This window comes from Neophocaena asiaeorientalis, unplaced genomic scaffold (assembly GCF_003031525.2).
Source record: "Neophocaena asiaeorientalis asiaeorientalis breed wild unplaced genomic scaffold, Neophocaena_asiaeorientalis_V1.1 scaffold35, whole genome shotgun sequence".
In the NCBI taxonomy this organism is placed as follows: Eukaryota; Metazoa; Chordata; class Mammalia; order Artiodactyla; family Phocoenidae; genus Neophocaena; species Neophocaena asiaeorientalis.
The window spans coordinates 85,434-108,353 of NW_020172984.1; the positions used below are offsets into that span (position 1 = coordinate 85,434).

At 35.5% G+C, this 22,920-nt stretch overlaps 1 protein-coding gene across 3 annotated transcripts; it reads left to right on the top strand.

Annotated features, from left to right (window-relative positions):
* The first annotated feature begins 4,387 nt into the window (after positions 1–4,387).
* On the top strand, positions 4,388–22,172 carry LRIF1 (ligand dependent nuclear receptor interacting factor 1). 3 transcript variants are annotated; one of them, XM_024742123.1, is made up of 4 exons: positions 4,388–4,992; positions 15,777–17,286; positions 18,521–18,793; positions 19,608–22,172. In XM_024742123.1, the coding sequence occupies exons 1-4, from the start codon at positions 4,925–4,927 to the stop codon at positions 20,043–20,045; spliced, it is 2,289 nt and encodes a 762-aa protein (XP_024597891.1). In that variant the 5' UTR covers positions 4,388–4,924; the 3' UTR covers positions 20,046–22,172. The 3 variants fall into 3 exon arrangements, with proteins under 3 accessions (XP_024597891.1, XP_024597894.1, XP_024597892.1); XM_024742124.1 differs by having other exon boundaries at positions 4,855–4,992; positions 15,785–17,286; XM_024742126.1 differs by lacking the exon at positions 15,777–17,286 and having other exon boundaries at positions 4,854–4,992; positions 19,608–22,169.
* The last annotated feature ends 748 nt before the right edge of the window (positions 22,173–22,920 follow it).

Sequence of the window (22,920 nt, forward strand, 5' to 3'; positions counted from 1 at the left end):
TTTGTGTGGTGCATTAGGTGGATCTGGAGTGTAGAGATACTATATACAGCACCCATGAAGTATGAATTTTTTCAGTCCAGATGTGAGAACGGGTACTGATTCCAGCCCTGTGTGTGTGTTAGATACTGTTTCCCTCTATTCCTTTTGGATGGTTCTTTCCCCAGTTTTGGATTGTTTCCTTACAGTTATGTGCTTATTAGTACTCTGCTGAATACTCAAGAGGGACTGTACAGATCTCTGGATTCTTCTTCGATGCAATTATTTCCTCTAATAGTCTATCTGTAGCTGCCTTGTATCCTGGACCATCAACTCCATCTTCACAACTCAGCTAGGCTGACATGTTCTTCCTCAGTTTTCCCTCCCTGAGCTGTAGTATGGAAACTCTCTCAAAGCAGTAATCTGAAGCATTTGTAAGATTTACCTCATTTGTTTCCCATCTTCCAGGGATCACTGTCTGATGGGAATTTTTGCATCCCCCTAAATTTGTATGCTGAAACCCTACCCACCCCCCCATGTGATGATATTTGGAGATGGGGTTTTGGGAAGTAATTAGGAGAAGGCATGAGAGTGGAGTCCTCATGAACGATTAGTGCCCTTATAAGAGTCAAGAGAGAGCTTGTTTCCTTTCTCTGTTCTCTTTTATGTGAGGATACAATGAGAAGTTGATAGTCTGCAACTCAGAAGAGGGCCCTCGGCAGAATCTGACCACACTGGCACCCTGATCTTAGACTTCCAGCCTCCAGAACTGTGAGAAATAAATTTCTGTTTTTTATAAGCCACTCATTTTATGGTACTTTGTTATGGCAGCCCAAGCTAAGACATTGTTCATTATTTGATTGTGTTGAAAAGTGTTGTTTCATGCATTCTTGTCTGGTTGTTGTTACTGTCATTGCTTCAGGTAGGAGCGTAAATCCAGTCCCTGTTACTCTGTCTTGTCCAGAAGTGACTTTAAAAAGTTTTTGACTATTCTTGTAGTCAGTTCTGATATAACATGACATATACATTCCTAAAAATCACCACACTATGCAAAATTATGCAATAAAATCCCATTTTACTCAAGGGAAAATGAGGTTATGAGCACACCAAAAAATTCTGACATACTAAACAAAAGACAAGGACTAAATAAAAATGTAAGTACAGTTTTTAACATGTTAAATGACTAATAAATACATAAATACTATAGTAAACATGGCACTTTGCCTTGTGAAAAACCTGAAATTTACTTGTGGAAGGGCATGCTCTTCCTGCCAGCCTGCCCACCTCCCACTCCCAGCATGCTGTATGTGTGAGGAAGAGAACAAAAGAGATTTTTAAAAAGTGAAAATAATTGGAGATTAAAAAGAAAAATAACAAATCTGGACTATTCCTTAACTTTCTTCTGAGTGGACAGACATTAATAATCCCAGGGCAATGTGGGAGAGAGACAACAGAAATAACTTAAACCTGTCTTTTCCTGACCTATTCTTTCCCTGTTTTCTGTGCTTGGACTGCAGCTACTTTCTTCCCTACACATTCATTTTAAGACAGGCTTCAGCTCCCTCAGGAGTTTTTAAAATTTCTCTTAGTTCTTAGAATATATGTTTCCCTTTTATAATTTAGAGAAAGGAACCAGCAGCCCATAGTAGTTCATCATCGTAGCAGGATTCAGCAAATGTTGTATTATAATTGTTATGTATAATACTTGCAAAGAAAAATGTCTGCTGTATTTATAGTTATTTAACCTTTTCATTCTGTATTTTGCTTACTTGCATCTTTCCTCTTTTTTTGCTTGATTAATCTCACTAAAGATCTATCTCTATTATTGATTTTATCAAAGAATCAGCTTATGGCTTTGTTAATTTACTGCATTATTTTTGTTGTTATATACTTCACTTACTTATTCTTGTTTCCTTTGGTATTCTCTCTTGCTTTTTAAAATACTTCCAAATTGGATGCTTAACTCATGTGTGTTTAAACATTCTTATTTTATGACAAATGTGTTTAAATCACTTAATTTCCATTATGATTTCATCTTTAACCCAAGGGTAATTTAGTAATAGGTTATTCAGTTTCTAAATATGTCTTAAAGCTATTCTTAATTATCTGGATAGCTAATTTTAATCAATTTATGGTTGGAAAACATAATATGTATAGAATTAATCCTTCAGCACTAGTAGAGCTTCCTTTGTAGCCTATCACATTATTTTTATACATATTTTATATGTGCTCAAAAATAATGTGAACTATCCAATAAGTGGATTATTTACCATCTGATGTCTCAACCTGGTTTACTGTATTGTTTAAAATTTTGATATCTATGCCTATCTTTTCTCTGCTTCAACTATTAATTTCTCAGAGATGTACACGTGTAAAATAATTCTCTACATTTGTTGACTCATTAATCTATTCGTTTCTGTCAGTTGTTGCTTAAATTTGTCACTCTTTTAGCTAACAAGAACTATATTTTAATATGTTCTAATATCTTTTTGGTCTCTCGTCCCTTTATCTCTGCTGTTATGCTATTCTCTGTGCATCAGTTTCTTCATCTGAATGTAATATTTTTTACTACTTGTTAAGAGTAAACAAGTTAATATTTGTAAAGCACTTAGAATAGTACTTGGCATGTAGTATTATGTGTTTGGCTAGTATAAAATTGGCTAGAGGTGGTCATTGAAACCACAGGCATGGTTGAAATCACTTGAGGAGACAGGATAGTTTGAGAAAATAAGAGGATCAATCATCAAGATTTAAGGAACTCTTCTGTTTAATGGCCAAGTGAGGGATAAACCTTCAAAAGAAACTGAAAAAGAGTACATAAAAATGTAGGAGGAAATCCAAGAAAGTATATTACCAATGGCATCAAGAAGAATTAATTAACAGCGCTGCAGAATAAAGATTTGAACAAATCTTTATACTATTTGTGATAAATAGTATCAATTGAAACAGCTAAATGAGTGGTTTAATGAGTACAGTGGACACTCTGATGCATCTCCCAGACCTCCCTTGCGAAATGAAGGTCTTATTCTGCCAGTTACTGGAGTGCTGCCAGCAGACATGCCTCAGCTATCAGCCACCTTGAGGAATTACTTTGGCTAAGGAGATCATCCTTGCCTAAGGTCATGCATCCTTCCTTGGCAAAGCCTGCATCCCACTGGGGAAAACTTCAGAAGTTCATCTTAAAAAAAAAAAAAAGATCATCTGAATTTTAGAGCTCTATGTGGGATAGTCTAAGGCCTTTGTTGAGACTGGGCGTCACAACCCAACGTCTCCCTCTGCCGAGTTTTGCTCCCTTTTCTTCCCTTCTACAGATACTGATCCCTAATAAACTTCAGGCACACCAAAGTCCATCTCAAGAGTCTGCTTCCCAGGGAACCCAATCTGTGACAATGAGTTTCATTTATTAGAACTGCTGTTGGATATGAGGAGAAGCCAAACTGCAAAGTTAAGAAATGAATGGTGAGAAAATGTAACAAGCCAAGAATAGGCAACTCGTTCAAGTAGTTTTGCTTTCACAGATAGGATGATGATCAGAACAAAGACAGTATTAAGGGCTCACCACTCTGCCCCCTCTTTAGTATGGGAAATATTTGTCTGAAAGATAAATGCCAGTTACACACAGGATTCGACATCGCTAAAATTAACCTTTAACAAAGAATGAACAGTAGTTAAAAAGTATTACGTTCTGTATCAGAACATCAAGATCTTTCATCAGTACTAGCTGATTAAGGAGTTAGGAGAATGAGTACCCAGCATTTTTAAAAAACCAAAATAAACCTTTTAACTTGGCTACCATACATCAATCTCCTAAATTTGAGCCAGTTTACATTTTTACTGCCTCTAGCTGATAAAACTGGATCTCCTAAACCACTCCTCCCACAACTTCCTTCTAGTCCCAGCTGAAGCCAGAGACTTAACCTGTTCCTCAGATAAGAGATTTTAACAGCGGGAATCAAAAGACTTCTGCAAAGTTTTTCTCTGGAGATCCAAATAAAGATGCCAAAAAGTAAGTCTATACGGGGAATTAAACTTTTAGAGAATCAAGTAGTTAACTATATGACAATAAGTAATTTCGAGCGAGAATTAAGGGTGGGGTGGAGAGAGAGATTAGGTTAAATCTCGAGGCAAAGCTTCAAGAAAGGAAAAAAACCAAGAAACCCTCAGGAAGTAGCAATAATACAGGCGCTTGCCACAGGCAGGCGTCTAAAATTTTCTCACGCCAGGAGTGCATATGGCTTCAAAAGAGCGCTCCGATGTCTTTTAAAGCACTGGCGGGAGAGGAAACTTACACTAGCGGCGAATACAAAGGCAGAAACTTTGCGATTGACCCCGGAAACATTTTATTTTGCGTAGGTATCTGGAGAATTTTCTTTGGCGATTCGTTACTTGATCCGGAAGAAGAGACAGCAAACATCACCTGCGATTGGATCGCAGCATAAGGGCGGGGCGTTAGCGAGCCATTCACCTTGGCGACCGGATGTGGCGATACCGGAAGCTGCTAGGCTGAGCTTTGCTCTCGCTGGCGGCCTTGGTGGGCGGGGTCGGCCGAGCCCCTCTGGCTTGGTCTTCACCACTGACCCGGCACCGATAGGGGCGGCGCCATTAAGGCCACGCCTCCCGCGCTGATTCCCGGTGACTCTGGAGCGATCTCCTAGGCGCTGAGGAGGCGGAGACTCAGGGCTGTTTTCTCAGAGGTTAGGGACGGACCCGGACCGTCAGCCTCTTCGATTCTTCCGGTTTCTGGTGGCTGCGCCGCCTCCATCCGAAGCCTGAGGATACGCCCTCTCGAGAGCCCGCCGTCGCTCTCCTTTCAGCTTCTAACCTCTCTGAGCTGCTACGGGGCAACTCCATCCCTACATTCTCTCGCTCTGGTTCTCGCCACTTGGAGGACCTCGGCCCCGACACTGCCCCCTTTCCTGGATGTACTGGTCCCTTCCACTCCTCTAAAATGTCCAATAACCTACAGAGGGTCTTCCTGAAACCTACAGAGGAAAAGTCAGGCAACGCCTCGCACTGGTAAGTACCGGTTTCGAATCTCCCTCGACATGGCCGCACCTCGCCCGTCTCTTAGCAGGATGTCGAGTCGGCCGTCGTTTCCTGACGTTCTGCAATTCAGATGCCTTTGATCCCGCTGGGTGAGCACTCCAGGGGAAGTTCGCGGCAGTTTGGCACTTAGAGCCCTTAGAGCACATCCCTGTCGGAAACGTAAAACCTCTTCAGAGCCTGACTCAGTCAGCCTCTGCCCTGGCTCCGCAGGACTCCAGCGTCTGAAGTTTCATAGGCTGACAGAGTAGATCTCCACGAGAGAGGAAAATCAACATGGCCGGCGCGCCTGTGTGAGCAAAATCTTCTGGAAGATTCTCGCGCACTCGCAGAAAAACACGCAGCAATCCGCGCGGATTAGCAAGTGCAGCTCAGGTGGCGCTGGACCTTCAGGGAAAATAGCTGTAATTTAAGAGAGTTAGTGAGAAGGAAAGGACATATTTTTGTGTAATTGATAAGAGTATATGAATATAGAAACCGAAAAATTGTTCTGGAATAAGGGAATCGATTTTTTTAAAATTTCGAATAATAGCTTTATTTGAAGATAAAGAAAAGTGAAGATAGAGAAATTATCATGTAAAGTTAATCCCTTCGAACAGCATATTCGAAGCAGGTGTAATGAGAATGTCGTCTCGAATTGGATGTTTATGTAGAGGAACTACATTTGTCAGGGGGAGATTCTAGTATTTCTTAGACATTTATTTGTAAATTTAGACAATAGTTTATCACTAACTCAGTGGTTTTTTTAAGCTCATATTAATCAAGAAGAAATAAAACTGGAACAAAATTGTTTGCTAAGGTAGAATATTTTAAGTTGTACTCTCCATGGTTTGTGGGTATATAATAAGCGGCGAGAAGAAAGTTAACGAGTCCCTGCAGAAGGAAAATGTGAAGAAGAAAGCATGGAAATGGAGATATAAAAATCATGGAAGAGCATTTATGATTGAAGAAAATCGGGCTCACTAGGTTTAATGCTAGCTTTGCTAGTTACTATTTGTGAGGCCAAGTGACCTGGTTTCCAGTCTGTAAATAAGAGCACCTAGAGGTATTTTAAGGATTAAAAGAATGAATATACTAAAATACTTAGTGTAGGAAAAATAGAAAAGCATTATTTAAATGTTAGCTATTATTATTATCGTAAGGATACAACTTTACTTCTGTACAAATTTTAGCCCAGGAAGTAGGTAGTTACAAGTAGCTATAAAACCTAATTGTAATAAACACTTTACAAAAGTATGCATAATATTCTAAAGAGAAATGGTCACCAAAAGTGTTGAGCTAAAACCATATGGAAGAACTGCCAAGAAAGAACCATTGTATTTCAGATCTTAACAAGAGCCAGCTTGTGCATGTATGTTTTTTGTTGGCTTATTTTTGGTGGAAGTTGAAGGGGAAGGCAGAGGTAGTGCCCTGTATAGATATTCAAAAATAGAATTAGTGTTTAATGATTGTTCATTTCTTCTATCTTGTTTTAGTACCTGGATATTTTATAACATCTGATTTACCCTAATTTAACACAATTTGTTTCAGGATTGCATTCTTTTTCAATATAAGAAATTAGATAGAGTAAGAACCTTACTTTTTGTGTATTGTGTAATTTAACTCTATTATCCAGTTTCTACTTCTTTTGGCTATCTATATTTTTAAAACATTACAAGTTGAATTCTGTTTTAGTTACATTCATCAGTTATCTGGAGTTCATTAACTCATTGGTTTATGCATTATTTTTTATCATTTTTGAATGCATTTATTTCTTCAAATCCTCTAGATTTTAAATCACATACTTCAGACATTTACAAGATGCCTTTCTGAAACAATTTGATATTTACTTTGGTTATTAATTGCATATTTGATTCTATTCTTTTTTATAAGTAACAATCTGCATGATGTCCAAATATACTTTTGCAAATAGTTGGATTAATGTCATCTCTTTAGTTTATTGGAAGCTTCATTTTCTTATATTTCTTATATTTTCTTATATTTTGATGGTACAAAATCATTTTTTCATAAGTTTAAAATGACTATATGATTTTATTATTTTCTGTAGGTACTTGAATTTTTCTTGAGTTACTTCTTTCCTGCTGTAAAGTTTTTCAGTAATGTGATACAGAATGTTTATTGTTTAAAAAGTATCTCTTCATCAGTGCATAAAATGTAAAACCCAAATTTAATCTTATAGTACAAAGGAAAAATCTGGAAGATATTTGTGACAGTAAACATTAAGTTTATTTAGATTTGAACTTCATATGCAAAGAGCAAAGCAGGGGTCAGAATGGTACAGTAGAGTTACAAAGACCTTGTGTGAGCAAAATCTTCTGGAAGATTCTGAAACAAGGTAGAGTTACAGAGACCTAGGTTCATATTCTGCGTCACCACTTATTATCGGTATCGTTAAAACATTTGGTTAAAAAACGTTCACTGAGTGCCTGCTATGTGACAGACTGTGCTAAATTGAGAGACTGACTAAAGAGTAGGATATGGGCCATGCCCATGAAAAACCTTAAGTCTAGAGGTGGATATGATGTAATACACGTTTTAATAGTGTTATATACAGGATGATGCTGTGAGGGCATACAGAAAGGGAATTGTAGGAAAGGTTTCTGGAGTGGCTGAGTTGGGGAATGTAAGTATCAGCTATCCAATTAAAGATGAATGCAGGCTATGCCAGGAAGAGGGAATTGATTAAAAAAAAACCAGCAGTATGACTTATTACTAGTAATAAGTGGGATAAATAGAGAGCTCTTAAGGGTTTGCTGAAACGATTAGACTTCATCTGTTGGAGAGCCTTCAGAGGATTTTAAGAAAAGAACTGTCATGGTCAGGTGTCGTTTTAGGTAACTGATGGCAGTGTGGATTTGGGGGTGAGGGGTCAGGCATATAAGGATTCTATTTCAGTTGTCCTTTCAGATATTCAGAGAGCCTGCACTAGCTAATGTAGAGCAAGGGTTGGATTCAAAGAAATATAGAAAGGAAAATAGGCAGACCTTGTCAGTGAATTGGCATGAAGAAAAGTGGATCAATTATGATGCCAATTTTCTGGGTAGATATTGGTAAATTAATTGAGGTGAGGAACACACCAAGAAAGCAATCAGTGAGATATTTGAATCTGAAACTCAGGCAGGGTCAGAGCTGAAGATAGAGAGTGATAGACCGTTGGCTTCTATCTGCCTTTGACCCTTTGTTCTTAAATAGGGAGCTAAAATGGGTGTCCTCAGCAGGGGGCTTCGTTTGGTTAGACAGATAATGTTTCATTGTCAGTTCAGTGTGCATTTAGTTTTGTACAATGTAAGTGTTATTGTCTTAGCTTTTGTGATTTGTGTGTGTGTGTGTGTGTGTATGTGTACGAGAGGCAGAGAGAGAGAAAGACACACATACCATAAGGCTAACTGAAATCTATTTCTCATTAATCTCTCAGTTTATTCATGAATTTTTGGGACCCTGTTATATTAGGGTTATGCTAAAGTAAATACAAGAAAATGCATGGGATTGCCCAAGAAAGCATGTCTCTGAATAAGTTATTTAATATTACTAAATCTTCATTTTCTCAACTATAAAATAGGAATGGCAATACCTACCTTGTTGGACTGTTTATTAGGGTTAGAGTTAATGACAACTGTTTACAATAACATATCTACTATGTATATAATATTATATGGTAAATATTATCATATATATTATTACATTATGTACTTGTGTATGTCATGTATGTACATAATGTTGAATCAGAGAGAGTAAGATGGAAGAAAGTCTCTTAGCAGTTGAAAATTTTGCAAAATTATCTATGAAATGTTCAGTAACCTGCAAAATTTTTATCATTCCATATCTAATCTGTAAATGCTTCACTCAAAATTAGAATAGTCAAAAATGTCAGAAATTATATAAGTATGTTTAATATATCTTTTATTAAATTTCTCACATTTTCAAAAGATTATCTGATTCATTTACTTGTTCTTGAACACCAATTATATATTTTTGTGGAAGATGATATCTAGCATATGTTGGGAGCTTATTAGAATCCCAACTAATTATAGCAAACCTTTACAAATGAAGAAAGATTCAAAGAGGTTAAGTAAATTACCAGTCAATCAACTAATAATTGGAAAAGCCAGGATTAGAAGCCCATAATCTTTCTAATGTATTCCTGTGTTCTCTTTTAAAGCCTTAAACTGTATTATTTTTCCAGTGTAGTTTCTTAGTTCACATCCTAGTTGGTTTAAAGTAATTAGCATGTTGATTACTCTTCTTTTTAAGTGACCTAACCAGAGCATGGGATGCAAAGTCCAGTTTTAGTTTTAGTTCTAACCTTAGCTAACAGAATATGATCTTTAAGAGAACAGAATCTTTATAGGGTTTTAGTATAAGTGGAAGATCTCTTCTATAGCTGAAAAATATATATATTGATTGAAGAAGTATGAATTTCACCCTGATTTATCACTTCTTTCCTTAGCATTCTGCATTTCAGTTTAATTTTTAGAACTCATTCCATTTGTTACTAGGAAATCACAGACTTTTTTAAAATCAGAGCTTGTAGGATTCAATTCAGCCAATATTGTCTACAGTGTGCCATTTGCTCTATTAGGTGTAGAGAATATAGATATGAATAGAATAACCTACCCTTAAGGAATTTATGGTCTCTGGTAGATTGTATGAATCTCTACTGGTATACTGACATAGAAGAAACTGTATTTTCCTTCCCTTTTTTGGAGGGGAAATGAAGAAGAGAGGAAAAATCCATGATTAGATTTGAAAAGAGTTTGTGCAATATAAATGTTTTTATAAAGTGGAAATATAGGGGCCATATAATAAAGTATGTGAATGAAGTATCAGAATTCTGTGTGATTTGTTTAACTAATATGCCAATTAAAATGTGTTTGCCCCATGCAAATAATTAATTATAAAAGTGTGTGTTCTGCTCTGTTGAAGCTTCTAATGTATTAGCCAGGTGTTACTGACAAATGAAGTACATAAACTAAATGAGACTAAACAATAAAGGTATTGAGACATTTCAATATATTAGAAATATTTGAAAGAGCTGCCTTATTTTTTATATAATTTTTTGAGGGCCTACTGTGCTTGGTATTGGAAGAACAGTTACAAAATAAATGATATAGTCTCTGACCATAAGGGGTTTCAAGCTCACTGAGGAAAAAAAATACTTTACTAATTTTTAAAAATTAACTAATAGATCAAAGGCCTTGTAGAAGGCATTATGTAACTCCTAGCATTAGTGGCACCAATGAGAGTGCTTTAGGGATTCCAACTTGGAAGAAATTAATGTGAGTTTGAGTGACTAGCAGATATTTCATGGAGAAGATGGATTGATCCTCAGTTTATAACTATGTTTTAAATTGTTAGAGAAGAAAAAAAACCTTAAAGAATACTTACATTAAATAATGTACATGAGACAATCCAGAATAGTAGAGACCTTTCTGGTAGGACCAGAGATTTTATGCTGAGATGTTCTAGGTGGTACTATTGTAGAGATTGGTTGGGGCTAGATTGTAGATGATTTTCATGTCAGGCTGAATTGGCAATGATGAATTACTGAAACTTTGAGCAAGGAGGTAACAGGATGAAAACAATGATTTAGTCTGCCAGAGATACATAATGATAATGGCCACAGTCAGAAAAATGAGTTTAAAAGTCAGAGCCAAACACAGGAATGAGATAATGAGGACTAGATACAAGGTGATGCAGATCTGATCTAGCAAGTAGAAGTGGCAAAGGTGAAGAAAGAGAATATGAGTAAGAGCTGTAAAAAAGAAAAAAAAATCTTTATAGACTTGGTGATTCATTCAGTATACATTTATTGCTTGTTTATCCTTTGTAAGCATCTATACAAAGTACTATGGGTGAATTAAAGGTGAATAAAGAGGGTGGTAAAGATAGAGATTACGAGGTGATTTAAGACCTAAGTGACCTGGAAAACAGTAGTGCTGACACATGACTGGATGGTAAGATAGAGTAGTAGTTTTCAGTACAGAGTAACTTTAACTTCAAAGTAATGGTATTAAAAGTGAAAATGTTTGGTCAGACATCACAAATACGGAATTGAGGTCAATATTAAGGGATAGAATAAAAGGATATAACGTGAGAGTCATCATTGCAGAAGAGATAGTTGAAGGTAATAGTTGAAGCTTTGAACTAACTTGGTGCACTCTTTAAGGAAGAATGCCTTTTTTAAATTTTATTTTTTTTATTGAAGTATGGTTGATTTACAAAGGAAGAATGTGTTAAAGAAAAAAAGGGGTCAAGAACTGTACTTTGGGGAGAAGTCATAGTTGGATACTTAAAATGCAGAAAATGAATAAGAAAGGGAACATTAAGAAAGACAAGAAATATTGTACACAATGGAAATCGTAGTAGAAAGAGGTTCAAGATGGAGGGATAATTAGCTACCAGTGCTAATTTCAGCAGAGAGCACCTAGGGAATGAGTATAGAGTAAAGCCAGATTTAACTATGCGGACATATTTCATAATCTTTGAGAATAAGGTGTCGTAGAATAATGGGAAAGAAAATAGATTGCAGAAGACAGTGGGCTTCAAGACAACTTTTTGGCATATCAGTGACAGAAAGTTGGTAGATGGTCCTAACTATGGTTCATTAACACCATCTACCAACTTTCTGTCACTGAACTTGGCACCCACATCCCAATCTTCTCTCTAATCCTACATAACTTTAGCATCTGTATGGATAACCTCTTTGTCACCTGGTCTTTCAGTACAAAGATCTTTTTCCTCAGTGTTTTCTCCATTCTTTCACCAGCTATCCACTTCTGTAGTTCTTGTTATCAGATGAAATTGCTGCATCTACAAAATTCTTGATTTAGGCATCCTGCTTTCCAAACACCAGTTCCTATATTTTAGCTTAGTTGTTTAAGTATTCCCACTCTGACTGTTCTTTATCTGGCCCTCAGTCCATTCCCTTTATTTTCTCCCTATACATTAGCCTTTTATGTTCTTATTTCCTTCCCATCTAGTACAGATTCTGTATTTCATCATTTGGTAATTTTTTTCAGTACCCTAAAATCTTTTGCTCCTCTTTGATTTTTGTTATACCCTTCTGAAGCCACCCCAATCTTGGATGAACTCAGTGATTTACTTTCTCTGCCTATACCTGGTGAAACAAGGAGACTCTCATGAGTGCAGCTTGGTATTACTATGAATTCATGATCATTACCTATCTCCCTGGGCCATCAACCCTGCCTGATGACTGATATTTTCTGAGGTCAGCTTATTTTTTCACAAAGACTGTTTCAAATCTTTTTGATTATCCTCAAATCTCTCCGTTTTTGCTCTTCTTAGCAAATGATGTCATATCCTTATTTCATAGTGCAAGTAAAAGCCACTAGATCAGAATTACCTCAACCTTCTAACACCAAAGCTTTAAATTTACCTGCAAATGCACCTAACCTCTCTTCCAGTTCTGATGAAAAGACATACTTCTCCAGCTCTCTTTAAGGTTCAGTCCCTTCAACTGTCTTATGGTCTCAATTTCCTACCTCCTTTTCAAATTTTACATTATTAATTACCCCTCTTTCTCCTTTATTACCAGTCTCTTCCTTTCATTGACTCACATGAGCATTTATGTTCTAGTTCACCTAACATTAAAAAAAAAAAGAAAAAAAGAACTTTTCTTTGACCCCATTTAATTTCCAGCTGCTTTCCAGTTTTTCTGTTCCTCTTACAGTCAAAGTTCATAAAAGAGTTGTCTATCCTTGTTGTCTTCATATTCACTCCTACCAACTTCTTTCCTCACCAAGCTGCTCTTTTAAAGCCATCAATGATCCTCATGCCCTTAATTCCAGTATACATTTTTAACCTGCATCCTACTTGGCCTCTCAGAAACTTTCAATAGAATTGCCCAATTTTTTTGAAACTCTCTCTTCCTTTGGCTTCCATTGCATCAGAATCTCTTGATTTTCTTTCTATAACTCAAAGAAAGTGGGAAGCTGATGAAATGTTTTAAGCTGGGAAGGGCTGGCATTAGAGTGCTAAGTAATTTGAAGAGGAGATGGTAGACTGAAGAAAAGACCAGTTATGAAGCTACCATAATAGACCAAGCCAGAGATGGACTAGAGTGGGAACAATTGATTTGTAAACGATTGAATAGGTCAAGAGAAATTTAGGAGTTAATATCAACAGGATTTTGTGATAGGTTGAATACAGATGGTAAGAAAGTTGGAATTACTTGTTCAGATTTAGGCATCTAAGATAGTTCAGATGCCATTTACTGAAGGAAAAACACTGGAAAAGACCATGATGAGTTTTAGATGCATTTGAGATTCTGAATGGAAATGTCAAGAGGGAAGTTGGACATATAAGCCTGAATCTCAAAGGAGCTAAGATATAACTATTTGAATTGTTGATATATAAATGGTATTTTAGTTGAAATCATGCATATAAAATAAATCATCTGGGGGAAAGCTTACAGAGTAAGAAGAGAAGAATTTACTCTAAGCTTTGGTGAATTCCAACATTTTAAGGTTGATTCAAGCAGAATGAGTTGGCAGAGAAGACTGAAGAGTCACTACAGGGATAGAAGTATGTCATATCTAGGAAACCTTGGGAAGAAAATGTTTAAAGAAAAGGAGTGAGCATTTTTGTACTCTTCCAAGTACATCATTTATCTCAATAAAAATTGCCTATTTACATGTCCATGTTCCCAGCATTTTAAGTTCTTTTAGGGATTGTGGGTTGAACTAGTTTAGAGGCTAGCAAACATTTTCTGTAAAGGACCAGATAGTAAATGTTTTGGCTTTATAGGCCATGTGATCTTTGCTGCAACTACTTAACTCTGTTGTTGCAGCAGAAAGCAGCCATGTACAATACATAAAAAATGTGTGTGACTGTGTACTAATAAAACTTTATTTATGGATACAGAGTTTTGAAACTCATAATTTTCATATATCACAAAATGTTATTTTTGTGATTTTTTAAAATTAAAATATAAAGACCATTCTTAGCTTGTGTACTATACAAAAACAGGGAGAGGGCCAGACTTGGCCCCAGGCTGTAGCTTACTGAGCTACATAATTGAGTCTGGTGCCTAAACCATAACAGACACTCAGTAAATTTTGGTTTAATAAATTAAGTTCTGATCCAGTTTATATTTGCTTTTTGGGGGATAGGGAGGAGGTGAAGGTGGGTTTTCTTCTTCAAGCTGTCAAAGCAAGAATTCGTACTTTTCTTTATGTTCATACTTTAGAGATTAACTTTTAATTTATTGAACATAAATATAACATTTTGAAGTGCTATCAAAGGGCCAGAAAATTTTAAAATATTTATAAGGATATAATTATGTTATTTGGGGTTGCAGAAAGGTAAAACTAAATCCAGTGCTTCCTAAGATGCATAGAATTTTTGGCTTTGATTTGTATTAATACCTGAAGCTTTAAAAACACCTATAGGCAGAAAAACACACCTTTACACTACTGAGAATTCTAATTATTATCTTTCATTCTTAAATTTTTTTCATTTAATCTTAGCCATGTAAGGCCATATTGGGTCTATAGGACATGGACTCTGTACCCATATTGCTGGAATTTAGTATGAGAGACAATATGTAGACCAGTGGAAAAAATCCATTAATATATGATGACAACTTATGATATGTACCATGAAGGAAACTAACAGATGTAATATTATTACCTGTGAAGGAAGAGCAAGGGTAGTTAAGGTGGCCAGAGAATGTATCTTCTGGGAAGTATCGTTTATGTTGAGAGTTGAGTATATGCGTGGGTGAAGAATAAGTAGCATGTGTGACTACCCTGAGTCCCATGAGGGTTTAGTATTTTCCAAGAACTGAAGGATGGTTTCAGGTATAACTTGAGGTGTCTGCATTTAAGTAATCTACAAATAATTGATTGTACAAACAAATACAGATTAGTATTGGATTTTTTTTAAAAAAATCAGATAATCTGTGCCAAGTAATAGCTGATAACTTTTAATAGAATCAAAATAGGCTAAGTTAAAAAATTTATTGACTTCCAGTGTATTCCACATTCACTGAAAACCATTCAGCTGAAATGATGTTGCTATTATAAATATGGGTTGACTGACAATTGGAACTAATATGAGTAATTGCCATACCAAGAGCTATTTAACACCAAACATCAAACATGCTGGAACAATAAATCAAAGAAGAAACTGGTTCCTACATGAGTAACTCAGTTTAGTCTCCAGAAATGTGGCAAACTAAGGTATCATCTTAAGAGATGCCTTAAGCAAAAGAATGGCTGACAGTAGAACTTGTCATTATCAGTGGGAAGAATACAGAACAGATTGGGTATGGGGAGAAAAAAGTGAGGGAAATAGAATAAGCATAAATGGAGGTAAAATAAGAATCCTGGTCAATAATAGTAAAGGAGAAGGACTAGAGGAAAGAATTTAAGAAAAAGAAGGAAGGATGCTAATAGTTTAAGAGGAGCATATTCTAGTAGCTGAAATTTTATACAGGGTAAAACTTAGAAAAGTCTACTTTTAGGAATAAATGCTAATATCTTATACCCATTGCCTAATCATGTGAGGAGATCTATATCAAAGCTGACCATACCTTTGATTATCTCTTCTACTTCTTCAAACTCTTTCTTTTGCAGTATTTCACTTTGAAAACTCAAAGTGACAAATTACATACTTACGTTATTATATTTTATAAATTTTTATTTTTAAAACATAGTATTTGCAAATACTTGTTTTTAAATAAAATGTATATACCATGTAGTATGTTGTATTTATTTACTCGATGTTCTTTTAAGTGTTTCAGGCTGCATGTACCAAGTAGTTCAGACGATTGGCTCGGATGGAAAAAATCTTCTGCAATTACTTCCAATTCCTAATTCCTCTGGAAATCTTATACCACTAGTTCAATCTACAGTCATGTCTGATGCTTTGAAAGGGAATACAGGAAATCCAGTTCAAGTTACTTTTCAGACTCAGATTTCCAGCTCCTCCACAAGTGCATCAGTTCAATTGCCCATTTTTCAGCCAGCCAGTTCTTCAAACTATTTTCTTACAAGAACAGTAGACACAGCAGAAAAAGTTAGAGTTACTTCTGTGGGAACTGAAAATTTTACCTCATCAGTTTCTAAAGTTCAGAGGCATGGTGTGAAAATTGATGGACTCACCATGCAAACGTTTGCTGTTTCTCCCTCCTCAACACAAAATGATTCATCTTATATTTTAGTAAATACCCAGAGTCTTCCAATGACTGTGAAGTCTCCGGTTTTGCCTTCTGGGCATCATTTACAGATTCCAGCCCATGCTGAAGTGAAATCTGTACCAGCGTCTTCATTGCCTCCTTCAGTTCAGCAAAAGATACTTGCAACTGCAACCACAAGTACCTCAGGAACAGTTGAGGCCTCCCAAATACCAACTGTTATTTATGTATCTCCTGTAAATACAGTGAAAAATGTAGTTACCAAGAACTTTCAAAACATTTACCCAAAACCTGTTACAGAAATAGCAAAGCCAATGATACTAAACACCACACAGATTCCAATGAATGTTGCTAAAGAGACACAATTAAAAGGTGGTCAGCATTCTCAAGCTGCTCCAGTGAAATGGATTTTTCAAGAGAATCTACAGCCTTGCACTCCATCTCTTGTTCCTGTTAAATCTTCAAATAATGTGGCTTCAAAGATTTTAAAAACTTTTGTAGATAGGAAAAGTTTGGGAGATAATACTGTAAATTTGCCACCATTGAGTACCATCAGTCCTAGTGGGACACAATCCAAAAGTATGCCTATTAAAGATAATGCTTTGGTTATGTTTAATGGGAAAGTCTATCTATTGGCTAAAAAGGGGACAGATGTTTTGCCATCACAAATTGACCAAGAGAATTCTGTTTCTCCTGATATTCCACCAAGAAAAGATACATCACAGATAGTAAGTTCAAGTCCAGTCACAGAAATATCCAGAGAGGTTGTAAGTATTGTTTTGGCTAAAAGTAAATCTTCCCAGATGGAGACAAAATCACTTTCAAATACCCAGCTTGCTTCCATGGCCAATCTAAGGGCAGAGAAGAATAAGAAAGTGGAGAAACCATCTCTTTCTACCCCAAACCCACATAGTATGAACCAATCCATTAACTACTTAAAGCACAGTAAGACTTTATTCTCAAAGCCAGACTTTCCAGATGGATTTAGTACAGGACAAAATTCCCCCAGAAAAGGAAATATCATCCACAGCATAGAGAAAATAAGTTCCTCTGTTGATGCAACAACTGTTACTTCACAACAGTGTGTTTTCAGAGACCAAGAACCAAAGGTAATTTTCCCATGTTAGGGTGTTCTTTTTATCTATGTATATAGAAAATTTTTCTTTCTTAATTCTCAAAGTTAGTTATCTATGATACCTCTCTTTCCCTCCTCTCCCATCCTCCTCTTCATCACACACATACCATACGCACATGAATGCTTAATTAAGTCAAAGCTTTCATCTGAAGGAAATGTTTGAGGAGTGTAATAGAGCTGAGCAGTATTTTTCTCTAGAATCATTTGGCATGCCAAGTCTTCAAAGCAAAATTAAACAAACAAATCACAGAGCAACAAGATTTAGAAGAGTTGGAGAAGGATAATGTGAATTCAAAGCTTAGTAAAATTATGTGTGTGTGTGTGTGTGTGTGTATATATATATATATACACACACATATCTTTGTACACATAAATACATATACATGCATACATATATACTTAAGAGCTTACTTTTAGTATATGAAGAGATTAATATTATGCACAGAGCAGTGCTGGGATTTGTTTGTTTGTTTTGTGGTGGTAGGGAGATATCTGGCAACTTTTTTAGGTAGACGGTAGAAGGGGCAGGACATGGCTAATTAATACCTTTCAGTCATTTGTGGAAAAAGAATTTATCAACATCTTGATTGGGTTGTTTGGTGGTTTTTTGTGTTTTTAGTATACAAGTCTCCTGTTCCTCTTTTTAGTCCTCCTTTTTGAATCATTCAATTACTCAACATATCCACATAGTTATCCTTCTGTTCTACTTAAGATATGTGTATGTGTAATCACTAAATATTTGTACCCACATTTTCCTTCTTAGAGGTCTACTTAATAATGTTCAGTATTTCTCCCCTTCAGTACAGAATTCAATGAACTCCAGAGATGTAAGGAGGTAAATTCTGATTAAGTACAAATTGATTAAAGCTATAAGAGTTTTCCAAAAGATGACAATTTCCAACATGATGTTATATTGATTATTTTTAACTTGTCATTAGTCTGTATTCTCATTTCATTTGTTTGAGAATTAACTACCTGTTACTTTCCTAGTACAAGAAAGTAAAATTGTAGGAGAACATTTTGGTTTTGCTCAGTTAAGTTCAGCTTTTCAAGTGTGGGTGGTAAGGCAAGAGTAATACAATCCAATCATTTAGGACTTTAAAGCATAGCATTTTAAGTAAGATGAGATAATCACTTAGTTGCTAGTCTGATAAAATAGCTTAAGTAATTGGCAGTATTGTTTGTGTGTTTTCTTTTCCTATTTCCAGATCCAGAATGAGATGGCATCAACATTAGAAAAAGTTACTCAAGAAAGAAATGACAAGAACAATTCCCAAGGAAGAAGCAATAAGGCATCATATCTGAACAGTGATGCTGAACTTAGAAAGATATTTGGTCTCACTAAAGATTTGAGCGTGTGCCTTACTCGGATTCCTCACCATTTGGGCTCTGGAGGAGGTTTTGATTCCTTTAGCTGTTTGGTGAAAAGTGATACTTACAAAGAGACAGAGTTTATAGTGAAGGAGGAAGGGAGAAAACAGGTAATAGATTTTAAAGTGTCCTTTGTAGGTACTCCAAAGATATATGAATGTATTTTCTTGATTTTTTTTAGTCTTGTGCATTAATATGAATGATAGTTGTTACCAAATTTGCATGTATATGTATTATACTAAAACAATGTTAAGAAGAACCATATATGCACAGGTAAAAATGCATCCCCAGTTAATGAAAAATGTTGCTTTAGGGAATTCCCTACCAATCTAGTGATTAGGACTCCGAGCTCTCACTGCTGAGGGTCCCAGTTCAATTCCTGGTCAGGGAACTAAGATCCCACAAGCCACATGGCATGGCCAAAAAAAATAAAAAAGGAAAAGAAAAGAAAAGAAATGACAGAAATGCAGGGAAAATGTAAGCATGCAGATACTTACTGAAGTATTACTTTACTTTAAACATCTTAAGAAATCTACACAGTGATGATGAAAATAAAATCCCTATAACTTTGCTTACTGTCATTCTACTTATAAATATTTCATTATTGTATAATATCCTGAACTTCAGATCTGAAACCGGTCAACCTTTCCCAGTGATAATCTTCCCTATGTGCCTACTCTGCAGAGGAGAAAATAAATAAATAAATTCTATTTCTTATGCTCTTCACAAATGGTTGTTAGGTTTTCATAGTAGATCAATATAGCTTCTAATGTTTGACTTAAGCAGGAATATGTGAATTATATTTTGTTGAGTTGAATTTAATGGCTAAATATTTGTATCTGCAAACTTTGTTAAATTCGAGAGCACACTATTCGGCAATAATATTTTGTTTTTCTTTTGGAATCTTACTCAACATTGCAACAGGGTTTTGATAAGAAAAGAAAAGCAAAAACCAATAAGAAGATGGATCACACAAAGAAGAGAAGAACTGAGAGTGTTTATAACACAACTGTAAATGGAGGAACTAATGTCACCAGTTCCCAACTCGTTAGCAGTATTTTACCAACTTCAAATGTATCACACCATAACATTCTCAGAGGCCACAATAAAACCAGGGAAGAAAAGAGATCTGAGGTAGAACACTCTACCCATGGGAATGAAGAGAAAGGCACACTGAGTTCAAATACAGCTTTTGAGCAAAGCCATTTCTTCAGTAAAAACTATACTGAAGATATTTTCCCCATGACACCACCAGAGTTAGAAGAAACCATTAGAGATGAAAAAATAAGAAGACTTAAGCAGGTGCTGAGAGAAAAAGAAGCAGCTCTTGAAGAAATGCGTAAGAAGATGAACCAAAAATAATGAAATGTTGCTATACGTAAAGACCAGTGAAATAGCTGTGTTTTTTCATATACTTTTGCATTAAGTTAATTATAGACGCATTCTGAAAGTGTCTTTGAATATTAAACTTGTCTTTTCATCAGTTGATTATAAAATTTTATTTAAGGAATACAGAAAAGGTTGATTATATGACTTTTGTGAATAATCTCATGGGGTACCTGAATCTTTGTCTAGATACCTCTTTTTGGAAGGAAAAGTTTTCTATTTTTCTATTACTTTAACTTGAATTCCCCAAGTTTGAATATTTGTTATTGTTTGTACATTTAGCTAAATTGCTCAGATGTTATTCCAACAATAGGTAATTATTGTGTACTTTTTAAATTATACAATCCAACAGAGGAAATCAGCTCTAAACTTAGCTTTTCCAATGGGCTTGTATATCTATATGTCTCTTTACCCATAAATGATACATTCTCACCATTGTTGTAAGTTTTTTTTAATTTCATGAAAGAAAATGTATTATAGCAGCATTATTTAAAAATTCAAACATTTCTCAAAAGTGAGGGACATTTGTTTTATAACCTTTACAAAGTAGTTTCATATAATACAAAATGGGTTTTAGAATTCAGGCTATATAGTGTATTGTTTGCTTCAAGTGATATGTTATTATTCCTAGACAAATGCTTCCTTTTTTTGTGGGGGGGGGAATATGTACATATGTGACTTGGATTGTGTGAAAAGTAAATATGAACATGGCCACATTTAATACTTTTTAAAGTGGTAAAGTGTAGTTTTTCATAATAGAGGCAGACATTTTCCTATCTGGTTATCTTTGATTTGGCGAGTTGGAGAATGGTGTAGAGATGGGGATTAAGGGAGAGGAAATGGTTATTTTTTTTTAAATGTTTAACAATTTCCTGGAAGTAGTGTTGGTCAAATAAAACCTGGACATTGGCAACAAAATAGAAAACAATAAGTCGGAAAATACTGAGAAGGAGTAGAACAAATGCAAACTGAGCATCAGCTAGATTCTCTTGCCTTTTTGGGTTTTTGTAACAGCTTTATTAAGATAATTTGTATATCATAAAGTTCACCCTTTTGAAGTGTACAACTCAGTGGTGGTTATATTCACAGAGTTGTGCAACCATCAACATGATCTAATTAGAACATTTTCATTACCTCCAAAAAACCTCATACCCATTAGCAGTCACTCCCCAGACCCTCCTTCCCCCAGCCGTTGGCAACCACCAACACTTTCTGCCTGTATAAATTTGCCTGTTTGGGATATTCATATGCATGGAATGAATCATTCAATATATGTCCCTTTGTGACTGGTTTCTTTCACTTAATGTTTTCAAGTTTCATCTGTGTTGGGGCATGTATTAGTATGTAATTCTTTTTTAATTGCTGAGTAATATTCCACTGTATGGATATAACACACTTTATCATTCATTTGTCTATGGACATTTGGGTTGTGTACACATTTGGCTACTAGGATGTTATGTTGCTGTGTTGCTCTTAACGTTTGGGTACATGTTTTGGTGTGGACATAATGTTTTCAAGTCTCTTGGGTATATACCTAGGAGTGTAATTGCTGGTCATACCCTAACTCATTGAGGAACTGCCAAACTATTCCAGGCAGATTTTTCTCCCCCTACTCCACCAAAATGGATCTTGTTAAGGACACCAGTGACTTCCATGTTACTAGATGCAGTGGTCAATTGTCAGTCTTAATTTATCTATCAGTGGGAATATAATTTCATGAATTATTACCTCCTTTGAAAAAATTTTAAACATTTTATAAAAGAATCAGTACATGTCCATTGTGGGAAAATTGAAAATACAAACTAAAATATTAAAAATTCACTTTCCCATCAAGCTAAAACATTAAATTTGGGGGCTAGGAGATACAGAGTTAAAGGCTATCAGTAAATAGATATTATTTGAAGTCATAGGTCTGGAAAACTTCACTTAGGGAAACAGTATAAACAGAGAAGTTAAAATGGTGGGCTCATGTCAGAATACATTTAAAGGTTGGAAAAAGGGCAATCTCAAATGAATTTTGAGGATTGGAAGATTATTGAATGAATTGTATTTATAAATCCTTGAATAGTGCTTGACACATAGCAATGTATCAATGTTTGTTAAATAAAATAAATTCAACTAAAATCATCCTAATAGACATGTTGCATCCATTTTCATTTCATTTCATTTTCTTACCTTCTCCTTTTGATGTTTTCTGCTTCTTTTACTATTAAGGCTTTGCTGCTCATGGAATCATCAAGCACCACATTTCTTCTGATAATAAATTCCATGGTATGGAAATGTGGCTTGAATTCTTTATAGCAAAATTCTCAAAATTTGTTTATACTGATGGTCTCAAACTCCTACTTCTCACTCTGAAATTCTCTCAAATTAGGGTTTTGTCTTTACCACTCCACTAAACCTGTTTTTCTCAAGGTGTTCAACAATCAACATATTGCTAAATCTAATGGTCAGTTCTTAGTCTTTATCTTATTTGACCTGTCAGTAGCAGTTGACATTTTTTATAAGTCTGTCATTGAAATTTGTTCTTCACTCTGCTACCAAGACACCATATTCTTGATTTCCTACTACCTTATTGGTTGCTCCTTAGTCCCTGGTTGATTCCTTCCCTTCTCCATGATCCATAATATTGGAGTTACATACAGCTCAGTCCTTGTATGTCTTTTATTTTATACCTATATTCAGTCATGATAGTCTCACCTAGTTCTCATGGATCAAATTACCATCCATATTCAGGAACTCTCCTATGAACTTCAATATCGTGTATCCAACCACCTTCTTGACATTTCTATTTAGAAGTCCAGTGGGCATCTCAAAATTAACACAGGCCAAACCTAGGTTCTAATTATCC